The 17693-nt window shown below is 44.2% G+C and overlaps 1 protein-coding gene across 1 annotated transcript in view; it reads right to left on the reverse strand.

The window, feature by feature from the left end:
- Nucleotides 1-351: 351 nt before the first annotated feature.
- LOC311146881 (transferrin receptor protein 1-like) overlaps nt 352-17693 on the reverse strand; it is a 31682-nt gene continuing 14340 nt past the window's right edge. The window contains exons 5-18 of the mRNA XM_084183496.1: nt 17398-17623; nt 16965-17087; nt 16531-16620; nt 15880-16019; nt 15583-15734; nt 14078-14197; nt 11622-11707; nt 9210-9273; nt 8989-9056; nt 8808-8875; nt 8540-8627; nt 7570-7797; nt 2648-2806; nt 352-2163 (exon numbers count right to left, since the gene is read on the reverse strand). Coding sequence (XP_084039622.1) covers nt 1921-2163; nt 2648-2806; nt 7570-7797; nt 8540-8627; nt 8808-8875; nt 8989-9056; nt 9210-9273; nt 11622-11707; nt 14078-14197; nt 15583-15734; nt 15880-16019; nt 16531-16620; nt 16965-17087; nt 17398-17623 — 1855 coding nt within the window. The 3' untranslated portion in view covers nt 352-1920. The remainder of the gene's footprint in view (nt 2164-2647; nt 2807-7569; nt 7798-8539; nt 8628-8807; nt 8876-8988; nt 9057-9209; nt 9274-11621; nt 11708-14077; nt 14198-15582; nt 15735-15879; nt 16020-16530; nt 16621-16964; nt 17088-17397; nt 17624-17693) is intronic.

Below are 17693 nucleotides of genomic sequence, written 5' to 3' on the forward strand. Positions count from 1 at the left end.
TTATCAATAAAGCATCGCAATATGGTGCAGAGCGTTCGATTTCACAGCTGGGGGGCAAGGAGACCCCCAGCACCGCTAAAACCATTGACAACTATGTGCAGTTTAAGGGATTGTTAAATCAATGTTAACTATTTGGTTTTAATATCATCACCTCTTGAAGAGTATAGTCAGAACTACACATTTCCGATTATTGCACATTTAGCAGTCACTGCATGCTTTTCATGGTCAGTAAACATCAATTTATTATCATGTAATTTAAGATTCGTGAGGGTAGGTAGCCTAGCCATTTGGCATGTAGCTAGCTAAGCAAACTGTCATTTACTTTTTTTATTTAATTTTTTAACATTTTTTAGTCATTTAGCAGACGCTCTTATCCAGAGCGAATTAGTTTTTTTTTTTTTTTTTTTTGTCAGTTAGTGAGTGCATACATTTTCATACTTTTAGCTTGCTTCATCAGAGATTAGGCTTTAGGAAAGAGTTTGACATTGTTAAGGCCTCGTCCTGGTAAAGTTGTCAGTCAGACTACTGTCATCACCATAATAGATGGCAAACAATATTTGGATACAGTCATCTAGTCTATCCCCTGAAAATTAGCTTGTTAACCAGCCACATTGACGTGATCTGTTATTACCTAGCTAGACATTTTGACGTGGTCCATCAATCAATGTAGCTTATTATGTCAGAAGCAATCATGATTAAACTCTTAAAAACATTGTTGAAAAGGGGATGCTAGGTAACTTCACTAGGTAGGCCTACATTGGTTGGAGAAAAAAGTACATTAGGTCTACTTGTTTAGCCAACTGTACAAAGTTTCTACCGTTAGCTTGCAATATAAACACTACCAGCTACCAGTACATCTGCAAATGCACCCTTCTGCTGCTTGACAGGCAGAGCCCACAAAGGATGGGGAAATTAACCTAAACCACTCATATTTGTCTGGTTTAGTTAACTTTTATAGCACTTAAATATCCAATGAATGGTGGCCAATATTGAGAGATATCGTGAGGCTACCCTCACGTATGTGAAATTACATGATCAATTGATGTTTACTGATATGAAAACCATGCAGTTACTTGCTGTATAAAACTGATGAGAGCTAAATGTGCGCAATTGTTTTGCAAGGAATGATCAGAAATGTGTAGTTCTGATCTATGCTCTCCAAATTGTTAACGATCCCTTGAAAAGGGCATGCAGTTGTCCGTGGTTTTAGCGGAGCTGGGGTCTCCTTGAAGAAAGGCTACCTTCTTGTGACGTTTTAAGGATAACGACCTATTCTGTGTTACCGTCTGAACTGAATTGTAGCCCATTTGGCAACAGCTCTCAGCCTCTGTCTCGTTCTACAGTTTTAGCACCATAATATCTATAAACAGCCCAGGTTTGAATCCAATGTAAAGTAACAAGAGTGTAGAAATAACAGCAGTCTCGGATTGTAACAATAGTAATTTTGTTCATGGTAGGTAATAGTAACATAACCTTTTTGTTGTAGTCGCAAAGTACCTCTGAGTTTACACACACAACTTAGGAGTTTGTGACCTTGGATATTGGGCTAAAATGTCGTTATTGCCATGCTAGTAAGTACTATGACATATGTAGGCCATTAGTCATTCGTATTTACCACCAATATATTTCAAATGCGGCGTTAGGAAATGCATTTGAGTTGTTGTTTTTTTCGCAAGAGTGAATGGCTTTTCACATATTTCTCAAACAAGTGAAGGCAGTTGAATTTCAGTGTTATTATTTTTGACCTTGTGTGGAAGGTAGAGTACAGCATATCGTACTGTCGAGAGTTGCAATGCATACGAAAAAAGGGTTATGTTATTGATACTTAATTTTCCTGAATGGGTGAACCTTAGTGATCTGACCTGCCCTGACCGATGGCTATATTGGGTGTTTTGTTTAATAGGACATGTCGAAACCGGCTTAGATCTCGTTATCTAAGGACCAGATGTCCCCTGCCAGTGAGTTGGCGCAGCCCTGGATGGTCCAGGTTGCCAAAGCAAACTGATTCCGGAACAGATCAGCGTTGGCGTCGGAGTGGTCGATCTGCAGGGCGTCCAGGTGGTCCGACAGAGCCTTCAGGGTGTGGGAGCCCGAGCCTACCAGGATGTGGCGGAATGGGGTCTCTCTGGGAGACACGTATGGGGACAGGAAGTCCCTCTCCACCTACAGGAGGAAGATGAAGTAAGGTAAATAAAACAGACGTGATTAAATGTGTCAGTATCGTCCTCCACCCAAGGTTACACGATGAACCATGTGTGGAGGAACTTCAAAAAACAGGCTAATGTAGGATCTTGGAAATTCTCCAAAATAGTGGGTCATCTCCCTATTGGTGTCATCATTTTTCAAAATACTTGAAGTTCATACTTTTGGCCTGCAGCCAAAATACTTAATCATATATATATTATAATTAATATATATATATATATATATATTATTTGATTTTACTTTACAAAATATTAATTTTTCTTCCACTTTAAAAAAAGGACAAATCCATTTTAATCCAACTTTGTAACAAACTGTGTAAAAAGTAAAGGGGTGTGAACACTTTCTGAAGGCACTGTAACCCTAACCCTGCTGTACATGGTCCAATTCCAACAAAATATCATCTCAAAAGGACCAGATAACGCTTGAGAGGACAGACACGCACACTCATGATGCGGTCGTTGATGATGCGGCACATCTCCACGTCCTCCAGGTCGCTGTTGTCGATGTCAGTGGTCAGGCTGCTGGCGGCTCGGCTGTAGGAGCCCGACGCAGACATCAGCCACTGGACAGTCAGCGACTTAGGCAACAGCTGGGGCTGCATCTGGAGACGACAACAACAAGTTAAGATCAAAGGAGAAATGAGAACATAGACAAAACAAGCACCGGGTCAAACGGAGGTCAATTTGAGAGACAGAATAAACAATGCAGAAAACAAAACAAAATCATAGACCGGTAGACATGGACAGGAAAACAAGACGACAGGTAGACTAAACATCAAATTATATAATTTTCTGTCATTCTAAATCTACAGTGTCTTATCCCATTCCACCAAGTTCACGTTACCAGACAGTGAACATGTCCTTTCCCGCTTGCCGAGCCGCTCTGCGCTGAAATTAAGCAGATAGGACTAGACTTATACTCTCCGAATGCACTGTAGGTCTGACGTGTGTTTTCGTCGTCGTCGGGTGAGGTTGTGTCTCTCTCTGGCGGGAGGTAAGCTTGGCTTATATACATAGTTTGGGCTTTGTCGAGTAAAGCTTAAACTATGTATTTAGATTGTAGTTAGGTATTGTAGGTAGTTATCGTGGGTTGTTGTAGGTTAGTATTGTATTCGGCTGAGCCCGGTGAAGCACGAAGCTAGCTAACCCACTACCTGGACTAGCTGGCGGGTAGCTACTGGTAACTATTAGCAACTGTGGATAGTTGTTTCACGCCTGAGAGTACCTGTAATTACGCCAGCTAGCTGCCTACAATAATTACATACAATAATGCCTACCATTCAGCTGTTTTTCTAACCTCATTGTCTGAAGCGTTAACGTTAGGTAGTAAGTGGCTACTGTGCTTGAAATTTAGCTAGCTTGTTGCTACCTGGATAGCTACTAGTAAACAATAGCTGGAACGACCTAGCGAACTGGCTGAGTCAATTCAGTGGCTAGCTTTGCACTTGGCTAGCTAACAGTAGCTGCTAGGGGTAAGTAAAACCTACATTTGTTTTGTGTTTTATAATAATAATAATAATAATAATAATATGCCATTTAGCAGACGCTTTTATCCAAAGCGACTTACAGTCGTGCGTGCATAGATTTTTGTGTATGGGTGGTCCCGGGGATCGAACCCACTACCTTGGCGTTACAAGCGCCGTGCTCTACCAGCTGAGCTACAGAGGACCACGACATACTGGTAGCCAGAGTCGTTCAAGGGAATTCGGGACATGGGTGACTAGTTAACGTTAGCTTGGCTCTCTCTGTGTGTTCGTGCCGTGGGAGGACGGGTTTCTTCTTTGTCTGAAAGCAAAGGCTAGCTAGTATGCTAACTATTCTAGCTAACTAACTGGCTGAATAAGTTGATGACGGACTCGCTCAAGCTGTCGGGACTAACCCACAACGTTAGACACGGACACGAATGATCTGCTTGGCGTGTTGACACACTGGTGGTTTGTTGTGGCCGAGTATTGGTGCTAAACCGTGTTGTTGGAGTCCGGCATGCTAGTTGGCTGTGGCGTCATATGACTAGGTGCCCTGGACGATTTTCACGGAAGAATACTGTACCAAGTTAGCTAGCTGAATAAACTAAGTTAGTCTATTCCTAGAAAACATTGAACCGCTGTAGTTTACAACAATTATAGTTTCTGAGGTGGAAGTTGGGAGAGTTATATTTGGGTGTTTCAGTGAAACGTAAGTGAGGGAGGCCCCGCTCTCTCCTTTCCCAGATGTTTAGTTCATTTCATTCCGATCTCCTTTGCATTATTGTAGCCATTTTCTGTAGCCTGTCAACTATGCCTCTGTCTATCCCTGTTCTCTCCTCTCTGCCATACAAACGCCTCACACCGCGTGGCTGCTGCCTCTCTAACCTGGTGGTCCCTGCACGCACCACCCACGTGGAGTTCCAGGTCTCAGGCAGCCTTCCAGGTCTCAGGCAGCCTCTGGAACTGCCGTTCTGCTGCCAACAAGGCAGAGTTAATCTCAGCCTATGCTACCCTCTAGTCCCTCGACTTCTTGGCGCTGACGGAAACATGGATTACCACTGAAAACACTGCTCTCTCCTCGTCTGACCATGTGTTCTTGCATACCCCGAGAGCATCTGGTCAGCGGGTGGTGGCACAGGAATCCTCATCTCTCCCAAGTGGACATTCTCTCTTTTTCCCCTGACCCATCTGTCTATCTCCTCATTTGAATTCCATGCTGTCACAGTCACTAGCCCATTCAAGCTTAACATCCTTGTCATTTATCGCCCTCCAGGTTCCCTTGGAGAGTTCATCAATGAGTTTGACGCCTTGATAAGTTCCTTTCCTGAGGATGGCTCACCCCTCACAGTTCTGGGTGACTTCAACCTCCCTACGTCTACCTTTGACTCAATTCTCTCTGCCGCCTTCTTTCCACTCCTCTCCTCTTTTGACCTCACCCTCTCACCGTCCCCCCCTACTCACAAGGCAGGCAATACGCTTGAGCTCATCTTTACTAGATGCTGTTCTTCTACTAATCTCACTGCAACTCCCCTCCATGTCTCCGACCACTACTTTGTATCCTTTTCTCTCTCGCTCTCCTCCAACACTACTCACTCTGCCCCTACTCAGATGGTAATGCGCCGTTGCAACCGTCGCCCTCTCTCTCCCGCTACTCTCTCCTCTTCCATCCTATCATCTCTTCCCTCCGCTCAATCCTTCTCCCTCCAATCTCCTGATTCTACCTCCTCAACCCTCCTCTCCTCCCTTTCTGCATCCTTTGACTCTCTATGTCCCCTATCCTCCCGGCCGGCTCGGTCCTCCCCTCCTGCTCCGTGGCTTGATGACTCATTGCGAGCTCACAGAACAGGGCTCCGGGCAGCCGAGCGGAAATGGAGGAAAACTAGACTCCCTGCGGACCTGGCATCTTTTCACTCCCTCCTCTCTACATTTTCTTCATCTGTTTCTGCTGCTAAAGCCACTTTCTACCACTAAATTCCAAGCATCTGCCTCTAACCCTAGGAAGCTCTTTGCCACCTTCTCCTCCCTGCTGAATCCTCCTCCCCCTCCCCCCTTTCCTCCCTCTCTGTGGATGACTTCGTCAACCATTTTGAAAAGAAGGTTGACGACATCCGATCCTCGTTTGTTAAGTCAAATGACACTGCTGGTCCTGCTCACATTGCCCTACCCTATGCTTTGACTTCTTTCTCCCCTCTCTCTCCAGATAAAATCTTGCGACTTGTGACGGCCGGCCGCCCAACAACCTGCCCGCTTGACCCTATCCCCTCCTCTCTTCTACAGACCATCTCCGGTGACCTTCTCCCTTACCTCACCTCGCTCATCAACTCATCCTTGGCCGCTGGCTATGTCCCTTCCGTCTTCAAGAGAGCGAGATTTGCACCCCTTCTCAAAAAACCAACACTCGATCCCTCTGATGTCAACAACTAAAGACCAGTATGCCTTCTTTCTTTTCTCTCAAACTCTTGAGCGTGCCGTCTTCAGCCAACTCTCTTGCTATCTCTCTCAGAATGACCTTCTTGATCCAAACCAGTCAGGTTTCAAGACTGGTCATTCAACTGAGACTGCTCTTCTCTGTGTCACGGAGGCTCTCCGCACTGCTAAAGCTAACCCTCTCTCCTCTGCTCTTGTCCTTCTAGACCTGTCTGCTGCCTTTGATACTGTGAACCATCAGATCCTCCTCTCCACCCTCTCCGAGCTGGGCATCTCCGGCGCGGCTCACTCTTGGATTGCGTCCTACCTGACCGGTCGCTCCTACCAAGTGGCGTGGCGAGAATCTGTCTCCGCACCACGTGCTCTCACCACTGGTGTCCCCCAGGGCTCAGTTCTAGGCCCTCTCCTATTCTCGCTATACACCAAGTCACTTGGCTCTGTCATATCCTCACATGGCCTCTCCTATCATTGCTACGCAGACGACACACAACTAATCTTCTCCTTTCCCCCTTCTGATAACCAGGTGGCGAATCGCATCTCTGCATGTCTGGCAGACATATCAGTGTGGATGACGGATCACCACCTCAAGCTGAACCTCGGCAAGACGGAGCTGCTCTTCCTCCCGGGGAAGGACTGCCCGTTCCATGATCTCGCCATCACGGTTGACAACTCCGTTGTGTCCTCCTCCCAGAGTGCGAAGAGCCTTGGCGTGACCCTGGACAACACCCTGTCGTTCTCCGCTAACATCAAGGCGGTGACCCGATCCTGTAGGTTCATGCTCTACAACATTCGGAGAGTACGACCCTGCCTTACACAGGAAGCGGCACAGGTCCTAATCCAGGCACTTGTCATCTCCCGTCTGGATTACTGCAACTCGCTGTTGGCTGGGCTCCCTGCCTGTGCCATTAAACCCCTACAACTCATCCAGAATGCCGCAACCCGTCTGGTGTTCAACCTTCCCAAGTTCTCTCACGTCACCCCGCTCCTCCGCACACTCCACTGGCTTCCAGTTGAAGCTCGCATCTGCTAGAAGACCATGGTGCTTGCCTACGGAGCTGCGAGGGGAACGGCACCTCCGTACCTTCAGGCTCTGATCAGTCCCTACACCCAAACAAGGGCATTGCGTTCATCCAACTCTGGCCTGCTGGCCCCCCTACCTCTGCGGAAGCACAGTTCCCGCTCAGCCCAGTCAAAACTGTTCGCTGCTCTGGCACCCCAATGGTGGAACAAGCTCCCTCACGACGCCAGGACAGCTGAGTCACTCACCACCTTCCGGAGACACTTGAAACCCCACCTCTTTAAGGAATACCTGGGAAAGGATAAAGTAATCCTTCTACCCCACCTTACCCCACCCAAAAAAAATTAAATAACATATTGTAAAGTGGTTATCCCACTGGCTATAAGGTGAATGCACCAATTTGTAAGTCGCTCTGGATAAGAGCGTCTGCTAAATGACGTAAATGTAAACTTACACTCCGCACGTTTTTGACCTTGCGGTTAATGGTGTACACGTGGGTGCGGATCTGGCGGATGTACTGCTCCACGTCCAGGCGCAGCAGGTGGTCGTGGACCAGCCGCAGGGCCATTTTCCCGGCGAACTCCCCTGCAGACACCGCCAGCTTGGCCGCCTGGTTGGATGTGGCGCCATACAGCTTCTCGCGTGTATCCTGCAGTGTCCCAAAGTATGGGTATTCCTCACCCTGAGACACATGGTGGGTAAGGTTAAGGGTAAAGAACGTCAACAATTACAGGTAGAAATCGAATGCTAAACAATGACTGGCATTCCTCAATATGTGGAAAATAACAACAGGTAGCAATAACATTTGTTGGGATATATTGTGTTGTCATAGAAATAGAGTTACCGGTCATATTACACCAGACATTTTAGATCATTTCAATGCCAAGCCCGATCGAACAGTGGAATCTGACAGGAATGGGATCAAGGACCTAATTTTTGTGGTTCCGGCGCCATCTTGGAGCAGAGATATGGAAAGTTTCCCTGACAGGACCTGATTCTCCAGTCCTGAGGAGGACCTTCTATAGCAGGGATACTCAAGTACTATTTGAGAAGGTCCGGTTACACAAATTCCCTAGGTGGCAAAGGTCCGGCTGGATACTGTCATTGATCGGAGTAGTTACAAACCCCCACCTCACAACCCATGCAAACTGTTTACACCCCTGTTGTTGGAGAGAAAATGTTGCCGTTTTAAAGCTAATTTCCTGCAATTCTACACATTTGTCCATGTCTTGTGTATGTTTATATGATACCAGGGGTCGAAGCCCAACCGAGCCCCCCCCAAAAAATAAAATAAATCAGGACCCCCGGCCCGTATTGACCATGTTGTGGGTCCAGATCCAGACCGCGGTCTGCCAGTTGAGTATAGGGGTTCTAAAATTACTATTTCTATGTGTATGGTGTTGTACTGCTGAGACCAAACTGACCGCTTTGGAGAAGCGGAATGAGACGGATGGGATGCCGGAGAAGGTGACAAAGGGATAGGCGGGATCATTTAGCCTCAGAGGCTCCAGGCTGAAAAACACCAAATAAAGACAACATGACTACACAATCATACAAAGATGGTGGTGAAATTTCCCCTCATTCTATAAGCAATTCAACTTTGTGTTGGGAGCTGCACTAGAATAAATAATTGACTTGGCCCATCGAGCCACACTGTTACGATCTTCCAAAATAACACCAAGTCCCACTTACACGGCTTCCTCCCAGTTGGCCCCGGGGACTGAAGCGTAGAGTGTACTGGAGTCACTGAGAGTGTTCACCTGAGGAGAAGAACAGCACAGTTTCAAAACATCTCAAGGACACGGTTTCATAATGAAACATAAGAGAAATCCTGTCAGGCCAAATGAGATGATCGGCTGCTACGTAATCTCACCTCCTTTAGCGTGCGCTGGATGAGTGTGTACATCAAAGGGCTGGCCGAGGCTTTGAATGTTGGGAAACCTGGGGAGGGGGAAATGTTACAATTCAAGAGGAAACTATTTCACCTTATTATTATAGTTTGTCATGCATGACCTTTGCAACTGTAAACTGTCATTGCCACAAACCCAAAACACAATGCATTCTGTGTACAGAAATCTAATACACCATACATGCCTGTTACAACTCCATCCAGGTTGATGTAAGAGAAGGCTTTCATGTTCAGAGAAGACAAATAACCCTGAAAACAGAAACGAGTTGAGACCAATTATGTATATAAAACCTGGATTGATGATGCCACGTATTGGCCAATGAGAGGCTTTGAAGCCACCGGGTCGGCCATTATTGGCACTCCTCAGCCAATTAAATGTTTCTAGGACAAAATTACATGTATTTAAAGTATTTGTTGTTGTTGTAGTGGGGACAGTATCAACAGGGGCTCTTTTTAACAAACCTAACGCAACGGTAAATCTAAGCGCTGGCGTTATTGCTATAGATCCATGGGCGTGTCCAAAATATTTTAACTACTACCCACAGCACAATAGCTGGCGGTGGCGTGAAAGGGCTGGGTTTTGATGAATAAACAAGTTGTAGGTGTGACGAGGGTTTGGCCACTCACTGGGCCAATCAAGGCGTTCCATGGCTTAAAACTGAATGGGTTTGTCTCAAGTTCTGTAGGTTATTGACAGTCTTTGCATTGTCATCCACTCCAATTCGGCTGGGGGCATGGAATATTCTTGTCCTAGTCCATTGTGGATCGATACAAAATGCACATCTCTTGTTCCATGTGCATATGGGGCACTGAGCGCCACAGCTTGATAGGTTGCGCTTCAGTTGTCAAAATCCATGCCATAAACAAAAACGGTGTTACCGCTAAGACCAGCTTTCGGTTGGTCTTAAATATCCCCCACCATTGCATACTGAAATTGGCACACGTTTTTAGGAACACACCTCAGATATTGCCATGCCCTCCCACCTCAGCGCCAGTGACCTCATATAAAGACAGGTAAATCACCAATCCTGGCGCGAGGATTAGAAAATAGAAGAACGCCGGCTTCAAAAACAGGTCAAAGTTGAAAACTAGCGTGCGTTTGACAATTGCGCCGGCTTACCGGCAGCTGAAAAATATAGAGCCCTAGAACTTGCTAAAAGTTATAAGGAAAAATATATTTTTTAAAAGATATGTTTAGCTCACATAATATAATTTAAAAATGTAAAATGCATTAAGGTGTCCAATAGAATAAACATGGCGAAAACAAAATGTACATTAATGAATTCATTTCTATAGCTTTCAAAATATTTATTTACAATGGTGGGGGAGTTCCAAGATGGAGGAGCGGTGGCTGCAAAAGAGCGCCACTTATCAGTCAGCTAGTGTATACAGGGCCCTCAGAGAGTATTCATACCCCTTGACCTATTCTACATTTTGTTGTGTTACAGCCTGACTTCAAAATGGATTAAATATATTTTCCTCTCTCACCCCATCTACACACAATACCCCATAATAACACTTTTTTTTTTAAAATGCACATTTATTGAAAATGAAATCTCATTTACATAAGTATTCACACCCCTGAGTTAATACATGTTAGTATCACCTTTGCCAGCGATTACAGCTGTGAGTCTTTCTGGTTAAGTCTCTAAGAGCTTTGCACACCTGGATTGTACAATATTTGCCCATTGATTATTTTCAAAATTCTTCAAGCTCTGTCAAATTGGTTGTTGATCATTGTTAGACAACCCTTTTTCAAGTCTTGCTATATATTTTCAAGCAGATTCAAGTCAAAACTGTAACTCGGTCACTCAGGAACATTCACTGTCTTCTTGGTAAGCAACTCCAGTGTATATTTGGCCTTGTGTTTTAGGTCATTGTCCTGCTGAAAGGTGAATTCATCTCAGTCACCAAACATAACACTTTGTATTCAGAACAAAAAGTGATTGCTTTGCCACATTTTTTGCAGTATTACTTTACTGCCTTGTTGCAAACAGGACAAATATTTGTATTCTGTACAGGCTCTTCCTTTTCACTATTTTTACCCATCTACCAATAGGTGCCCTTCTTTGCAAGGCATTGGAAAACCTCCCTGGTCTTTGTTGTTGAATCTGTGTTTGAAATTCACTGCTCGACTGAGGGACCTTACAATTATCTGTATGTGTGGGGTACAGAGATGAGGTAGTCATTCAAAAATTGTGTTAAACACTATTATTGCACACAGAGTGAGTCCATGCAACTTATTATGTGACTTATTATGTGAAAAAATAGATGTTTTACTCTTGGACTTATTAAGGCTTGCCATAAAAGGGATTGAATACTTGACACAAGACATTTCAGCTTTTCATTTATTTGTAAAAATGTCTAAACATTATTCCACTTTGACATTATGGGGTATTGTGTGTAGGCCAGTAACAAAACATGAAATGTAATCCATTTAAAATTCAGGCTGTAACACAACAAAATGTGGAAAAAGTTAAGGGGTGTGAATACTTTCTGAAGGCATAAATCATTGGTTGAGACACATACTCAAGTAAAAAAAAAAAAAAACGTTTTTGTTCTAAGGTTTGCATTGATATCAAGTGTGCTGTTCTTACCTCCAACCACTCGGTGGCGCCAACACTCCCATACTCTCCAGCACTCCAGCTGGCAAACACGATACTCCTCCTGGGCTTGAAGCCATCTGTCAGAGGGAAAAAAGACAGGCATCATCATCATCATCATCATCATCCGCAGTTGGTTGCCTCCTTACAGGCTATGGGGATATATTTTTCTTGTATTATGTGCTATCGTTCAATTTTATTGCTCACTATATCTGTACTGTTACGTACACTACCAGTCAAAAGTTTGGACACACCTACTCATTCAAGGGTTTTTCCTTATTTGTACTATTTTTTTACATTGTAGAATAATAGTGAAGACATCAAAACTATGAAATAACACATGGAATCATGTAGTAACCAAAAAAGTGTTAAACAAATCTAAATATATTTTATTTGAGATTCCTCAAATAGCCACCCCTTGCCTTGATGACAGCTTTGCACACTCTTGGCATTCTCTCAACCAGCTTCATGAGGTAGTCACCTGAAATGCATTTCAATTAACAGGTGTGCCTTCTTAAAGGTTCATTTGTGGAATTTCTTTCCTTCTTAAAGCGTTTGAGTCAATCAGTTGTGTTGTGACAAGGTAGGGGGGTATACAGAAGATAGCCCTATTTGGTAAAAGACCAAGTCCATATTATGGCAAGAACAGCTCAAATAAGCAAAGAGAAACGACAGTCCATCATTACTTTAAGACATGAAGATCAGTCAAAACTGAACATTTCAAGAACTTTGAACGTTTCTTCAAGTGCAGCCACAAAAACCATCAAGCACTATGATGAAACAGGCTCTCATGAGGACCACCACAGGAATGGAAGACCCCGATTTACCTCTGCTGCAGAGGATAAGTTCATTAGAGTTACCAGCCTCAGAAATTTGCAGCCCAAATAAATGCTTCACAGAGTTCAAGTCACAGACACATCTCAACATCAACTGTTCAGAGGGGACTGTGTGAAAGCAGGCCTTCATGGTCAAATTGCTGCAAAGAAACCATTACTAAAGGACACCAATAAGAAGAAGAGACCTGCTTGGGCCAAGAAACACGAGCAATGGACATTAGACCGGTGGAAATGTGTCCTTTGGTCTGGAGTCCAAATTTGAGATTTGTGGTTCCAACCGCTGTGTCTATGTGAGACGCGGTGTGGGTGAACGGATGATCTCCGCATGTGTAGTTCCCACCGTAAATCATGGAGGAGGTGGTATGATGGTGCTTTGCTGGTGACACTTATTTAGAATTCAAGGCACACTTAACCAGCATGGCTACCACAGCATTCTGCAGCGATTCGCCATCCCTTCTGGTTTGGGTTTAGTGGGACTATCATTTGTTTTTCAACAGGACAATGACCCAACACACCTCCAGGCTGTGTAAGGGCAATTTTACCAATAAGGAGAGTGATGGAGTGCTGCATCAGATGACCTGGCCTGCACAATCCCCCTGACCTCAACCCAATTGAGATGGTTTGGGATGAGTTGGACAGGAGAGTGAAGGAAAAACAGCCAACAAGTGCTCAGCATATGTGGGAACTCCTTCAAGACTGTTGGAAAAGCATTCCAGGTGAAGCTGGTTGAGAGAATGCCAAGAATGTGCAAAGCTGTCATCAAGGCAAAGGGTGGCTATTTGAAGAATCTCAAATATAAAATATATTTTTGATTTGTTTAACACTTTTTTTTTGGTTACTACATGATTCCATATGTGTTATTTCATAGTTTTGATGTCTTCACTATAATTTGTACAATTTTCTACATTGCAGAATAAAAGAAAAAGCCTGGTGTGTCCAAACATTTGACTGGTACTGTACGTACTGCATGTAGAGTGTGTACAATCTTCGGTCTATATTCTGTCTGTGTATTTATTGTTAAATTGTAAGAGACGGTCAGTGCCACTTACTTCACCGGGTCAAATTCCTGGTACATGTAAATGGACTTGGTGAATAAAAGGTGATTCTGATTCTAACTAGGTTTAGCTATAGGCCCCCCTTTTTTTTATCTTTAAGACTTCTCCAGTAATGTGCTCAGTTAATGTTAACAGAACCCCATGGTCACCTAAAATATGACTTAACTGACAAAAATGCTCCTTGAGATTTATGGAATACGTTAGAATTAACCCCAGACACTACATGAACACATGAGAGAACTGATTGAAAGCTCAAGGCAGTACAGAAGAGACCTATACTGTATATCCATTCTGTCTATAAAACGTACATTTACATTTTAGTCATTTAGCAGACGCTTTTATCCAGAGCGGCTTACAGGAGCAATTCGGGTTAAGTGCCTGGCTCAAGGGCACAGATTTTTCACCTTGTCGCTTTGGGGATTCGAACCAACGACCTTTCGGTTACCGGTCCAACGCTCTTAACCGCTAGACTACCTGCCGATTTAGAGTAGAGACCTGTATCCATTTTGTCTATTCTATGGCATTTCTATGGTTTGGCCTGGCATCGATCATCACCCACCATTTTTCACCATGTCTGAGATGGCGCGGGCCAACTCCACCAACACACAGGTGCCTACGGTGGAGCTGGCGAAGCCTGGGCCCCAAGCATCCCTCTGGGCACCCATAACCACATAACGATCTACAGCAAGGAAGGCAGAGACACAGCATATTTAAAAAGGTGTAAAGGATTAAGACAGTTTTGTATTTATTATGGATCCCCAGTCGCTCCTGCCAAGGCAGCAGCTACTCTTCCTGGGGTCCAGCAAAATTGAGGCAGTTATACATTTAAAAAACATCACAATACATTCATACAACAGATTTCACAACATATTAAGTGTGTCCCCTCAGGCCTCTACCACCACATATCTATAACACAAAAATCCATGTGTACATGTGTGTATAGTGCATATGTTATAGTGTGTGTGTATGCATGTGTCTATGTTTGTGTTGCTTCACAGTCCCCGATGTTCCATAAGGTGTACTTCTATTCTACTGCTTGCATCAGTTACTTGATGTGGAAGAGTTCCATGTAGTCATGGCTCTATGTAGTACTGTGTGCCTCCCATAGTCTGTTCTGGACTTAGGGTCTGTGAAGAGACCTCTGGTGGCATGTCTTGTGGGGTATGCATGGGTGTCCGAGCTGTGTGCTAGTAGTTCAAACGGACACCTCGGTGCATTCAACATGTCAATACCTCTCACAAATACAAGTAGTGATGAAGTCAATCTCTCCTCCACTTTGAGCCAGGAGAGATTGACATGCATATCATTAATGTAAGCTCTCTGTGTACATCAAAGGGCCAGCCGTGCTGCCCTGTGCTGAGCCAACTGCAATTTTCCTAAGTCCTTCTTTGTGGCACCTGACCACATGACTGAACAGTAGTCCAGGTGCGATAAAACTAAAGCCTTTAGGACCTGCCTTGTTGATAGTGCTGTTAAGAAGGCAGAGCAGCGCTTTATTATGGACAGACTTCTCCCCATCCTAGCTACTGTTGTATCAATATGTTTTGACCATGACAGTTTACAATCCAGGGTTACTCCAAGCAGTTTAGTCTCCTCAACTTGCTCAATTTCCACATTATTCATTACAAGATTTAGTTGAGGTTTAGGGTTTAGTAAATGATTTGTCCCAAATACAATGCTTTTAGTTTTTGAAATATTTAGGACTAACTTATTCCTTGCCACCCATTCTGAAACTAACTGCAGCTCTTTATATATTATTATAGTCTTCACCAATGGGCTTTGTGATGCTAAACAATAGCAGTTACCCTTTCAAATTGGAGTCAATCCCATTTTATTTCCCTTAAAATGTGGGGACATTAACGGAAATTATGTTCATGAAATGAAAAATGGTTCATTCTTTCAGATCAGGACTATGTATCAATTCACACATTGAATTTCAATTAATCTACCAACTTGATGCATTTGAAATTAAACTGACCCCAAAGCTGCAGTCCAATTACCTAAGAACTATACAACACTGGGGACTATCATGTTTCTTTCCACAGGGTCATAGGTCAACCATACCTGGGTCCACAAAGCCTTTGATGACTCCAAACACGTTGTTGATCATCTTCTCGGCCAGGACGTTGTTGACCTCCACCGTAACCACATCGTCATCATCTCCCACTTTTCCTACCCCTACCCAACCTGTAGGGGCGTTTTTCCCCTCCATCCCCCTGAGTTTCCAGACAAAGATTTTGTGATCAGTTTCACGTTTTAACCCTTAGGATAGGAATGGTATGCTGATCCTAGATATGTGTGTAAGGCCCAACGCCCAATTTCTACTACACTTAGCGCTAGGATCAGTTGATGGAAACCTACCTCATGATAGTGGTGGCCATGTCGGCGGTGATGGTCTGGGCCTGGATGCTGGGGAGGCCTGAGGACTGGATGGGGGGAAACTGGGTATGGTTGAAGGAGGGGAACCCGGGGGTGTAAGGGTCGCCTGAGCCAAGATGGACCTGGATATGGAGACACACGACAGGGTGAACCTTGACCTATGGGATTGTTCTGGCCTTGCACTAACATATCAAGAGTTTGTCAATAAGTTGAACTGGCCAAGTTGAATCTGGGGTGTAATCATTAGTCCAAACAGTTGCGTTCTGCAACAAAAAACTAGTTTCTGTTGAACAAATTCAAGTAGGTCCCTCTCCGTTTGGTTTTTAGTGAATACACCCCAGGTGTGTTGGTGCAGGGCTAGAACAAGAACGTGCACTCCCTTGGGTAGAATATAGAGAGAGTGTCCTCAGGGTGGAGAAAAGTGGAGCTGAATAAGAATAATTAATAACTGAATGATGAAACAACACAAGAGAATGAACACTACTGTTCAACAACTGTCTCAAACCGTAAGCTACTGCTGATATAGCCAACTGTCTTTGTGTGTCCACTCCACTTCAGTTATGGCTGGGAATGCAAATCATGTAAGTCAGTCTACATTTGACATTCATAGAGAAAAATGTCCGCCACACTCACATGGCCAAAGAGCTGAGTGGACCCTCCGATCCTGTCGTCAGCAGGGTAGATGAGCACAGCAGAGGCATTCAGCTTGGCTGCGTTGGCCACCTACGCAGTGAAGGAAAGAGGGAGACATGACTGGAGGCGAAAAGCAGGACACTTTTACACATAGCGATGAGGGCACTTTTACACATAGCGATGACGAACAGGACACTTTTACAGAACAGGACACTTTTACAGAACAGGACACTTTTACACATAGCGATGACACGACACCTTGTGTTATTCAATCAAGTCCACATAGGCTCCAGTAGATTTGCCAACCCAAACTAGACCCATCACACTTACACTAAACCTCCAAATGAAGAGAGATCAATGACCTTATTATTAAAATTCAGCAGTATGCTTACGAAATTAGATTATTAAATGTTTTTCTTGTGCAATTCCCTCACCTTCTCAGCAAAGCTTATTTTTCCAGTTTTGACCAGAAGGACCCTCCCGTCCAAGGCAATGTCCTTATCCTGCAGTTTCCTCAGGTCGTCCATTTGGCCGTAGTTGCTGTGAAGGATCGCGCCCTGTGAAAAACAAAAATAAAGTTGAAACAGGTCTTGAGCTCAAATATGGAGGTACTATTATGGAAGAATAAAAGGGATATGCAATGTGTAGTTTTCAATTATCCTTAAAAATGAACTGAATGACTAATTCACTACTAAATGTGTGATACCTTCCATGTAGTGTTTTATAGTATACATTATTATGTAAATGTTTTTATTAGTGAGAGTTTCACCTCTATTGTCAAGTTTGAAATCAACTGAAATGCTACACATTTGTTCATTTCAATGTAAACAAAAAAACAAAACCACAGGATTTTCTTTCTATGATTACCTGTGCTGTTCCAGTTTTGCTGTAGGCCAGATATCCCCTCAGTGGTCCAAGGTCAGACCCTTTGAAGGTCACCCTGTTGGAGCCAGAGGCAGGGGGATCCACAAGCTTGACATAGTGCTCGTCAGTCCACGTGTACATGTCGTAGTCTTTGAACCTTTTCAGCACCTTGTTGGCCAGCAGCTCGTCTCCAGCCGAGCCTGCCTGGTGGCTTCCACTAGCAAACTCACTGAGAGGGTGATATAAGGAAAGAGATATGGAGAGAAGAGGGGGAGCGAGAGAAGAGGGTGATGGAGAGA

Source organism: Coregonus lavaretus (genome assembly GCF_964263955.1).
Source record: "Coregonus lavaretus genome assembly, chromosome: 19".
NCBI classification, from domain to species: domain Eukaryota; kingdom Metazoa; phylum Chordata; class Actinopteri; order Salmoniformes; family Salmonidae; genus Coregonus; species Coregonus lavaretus.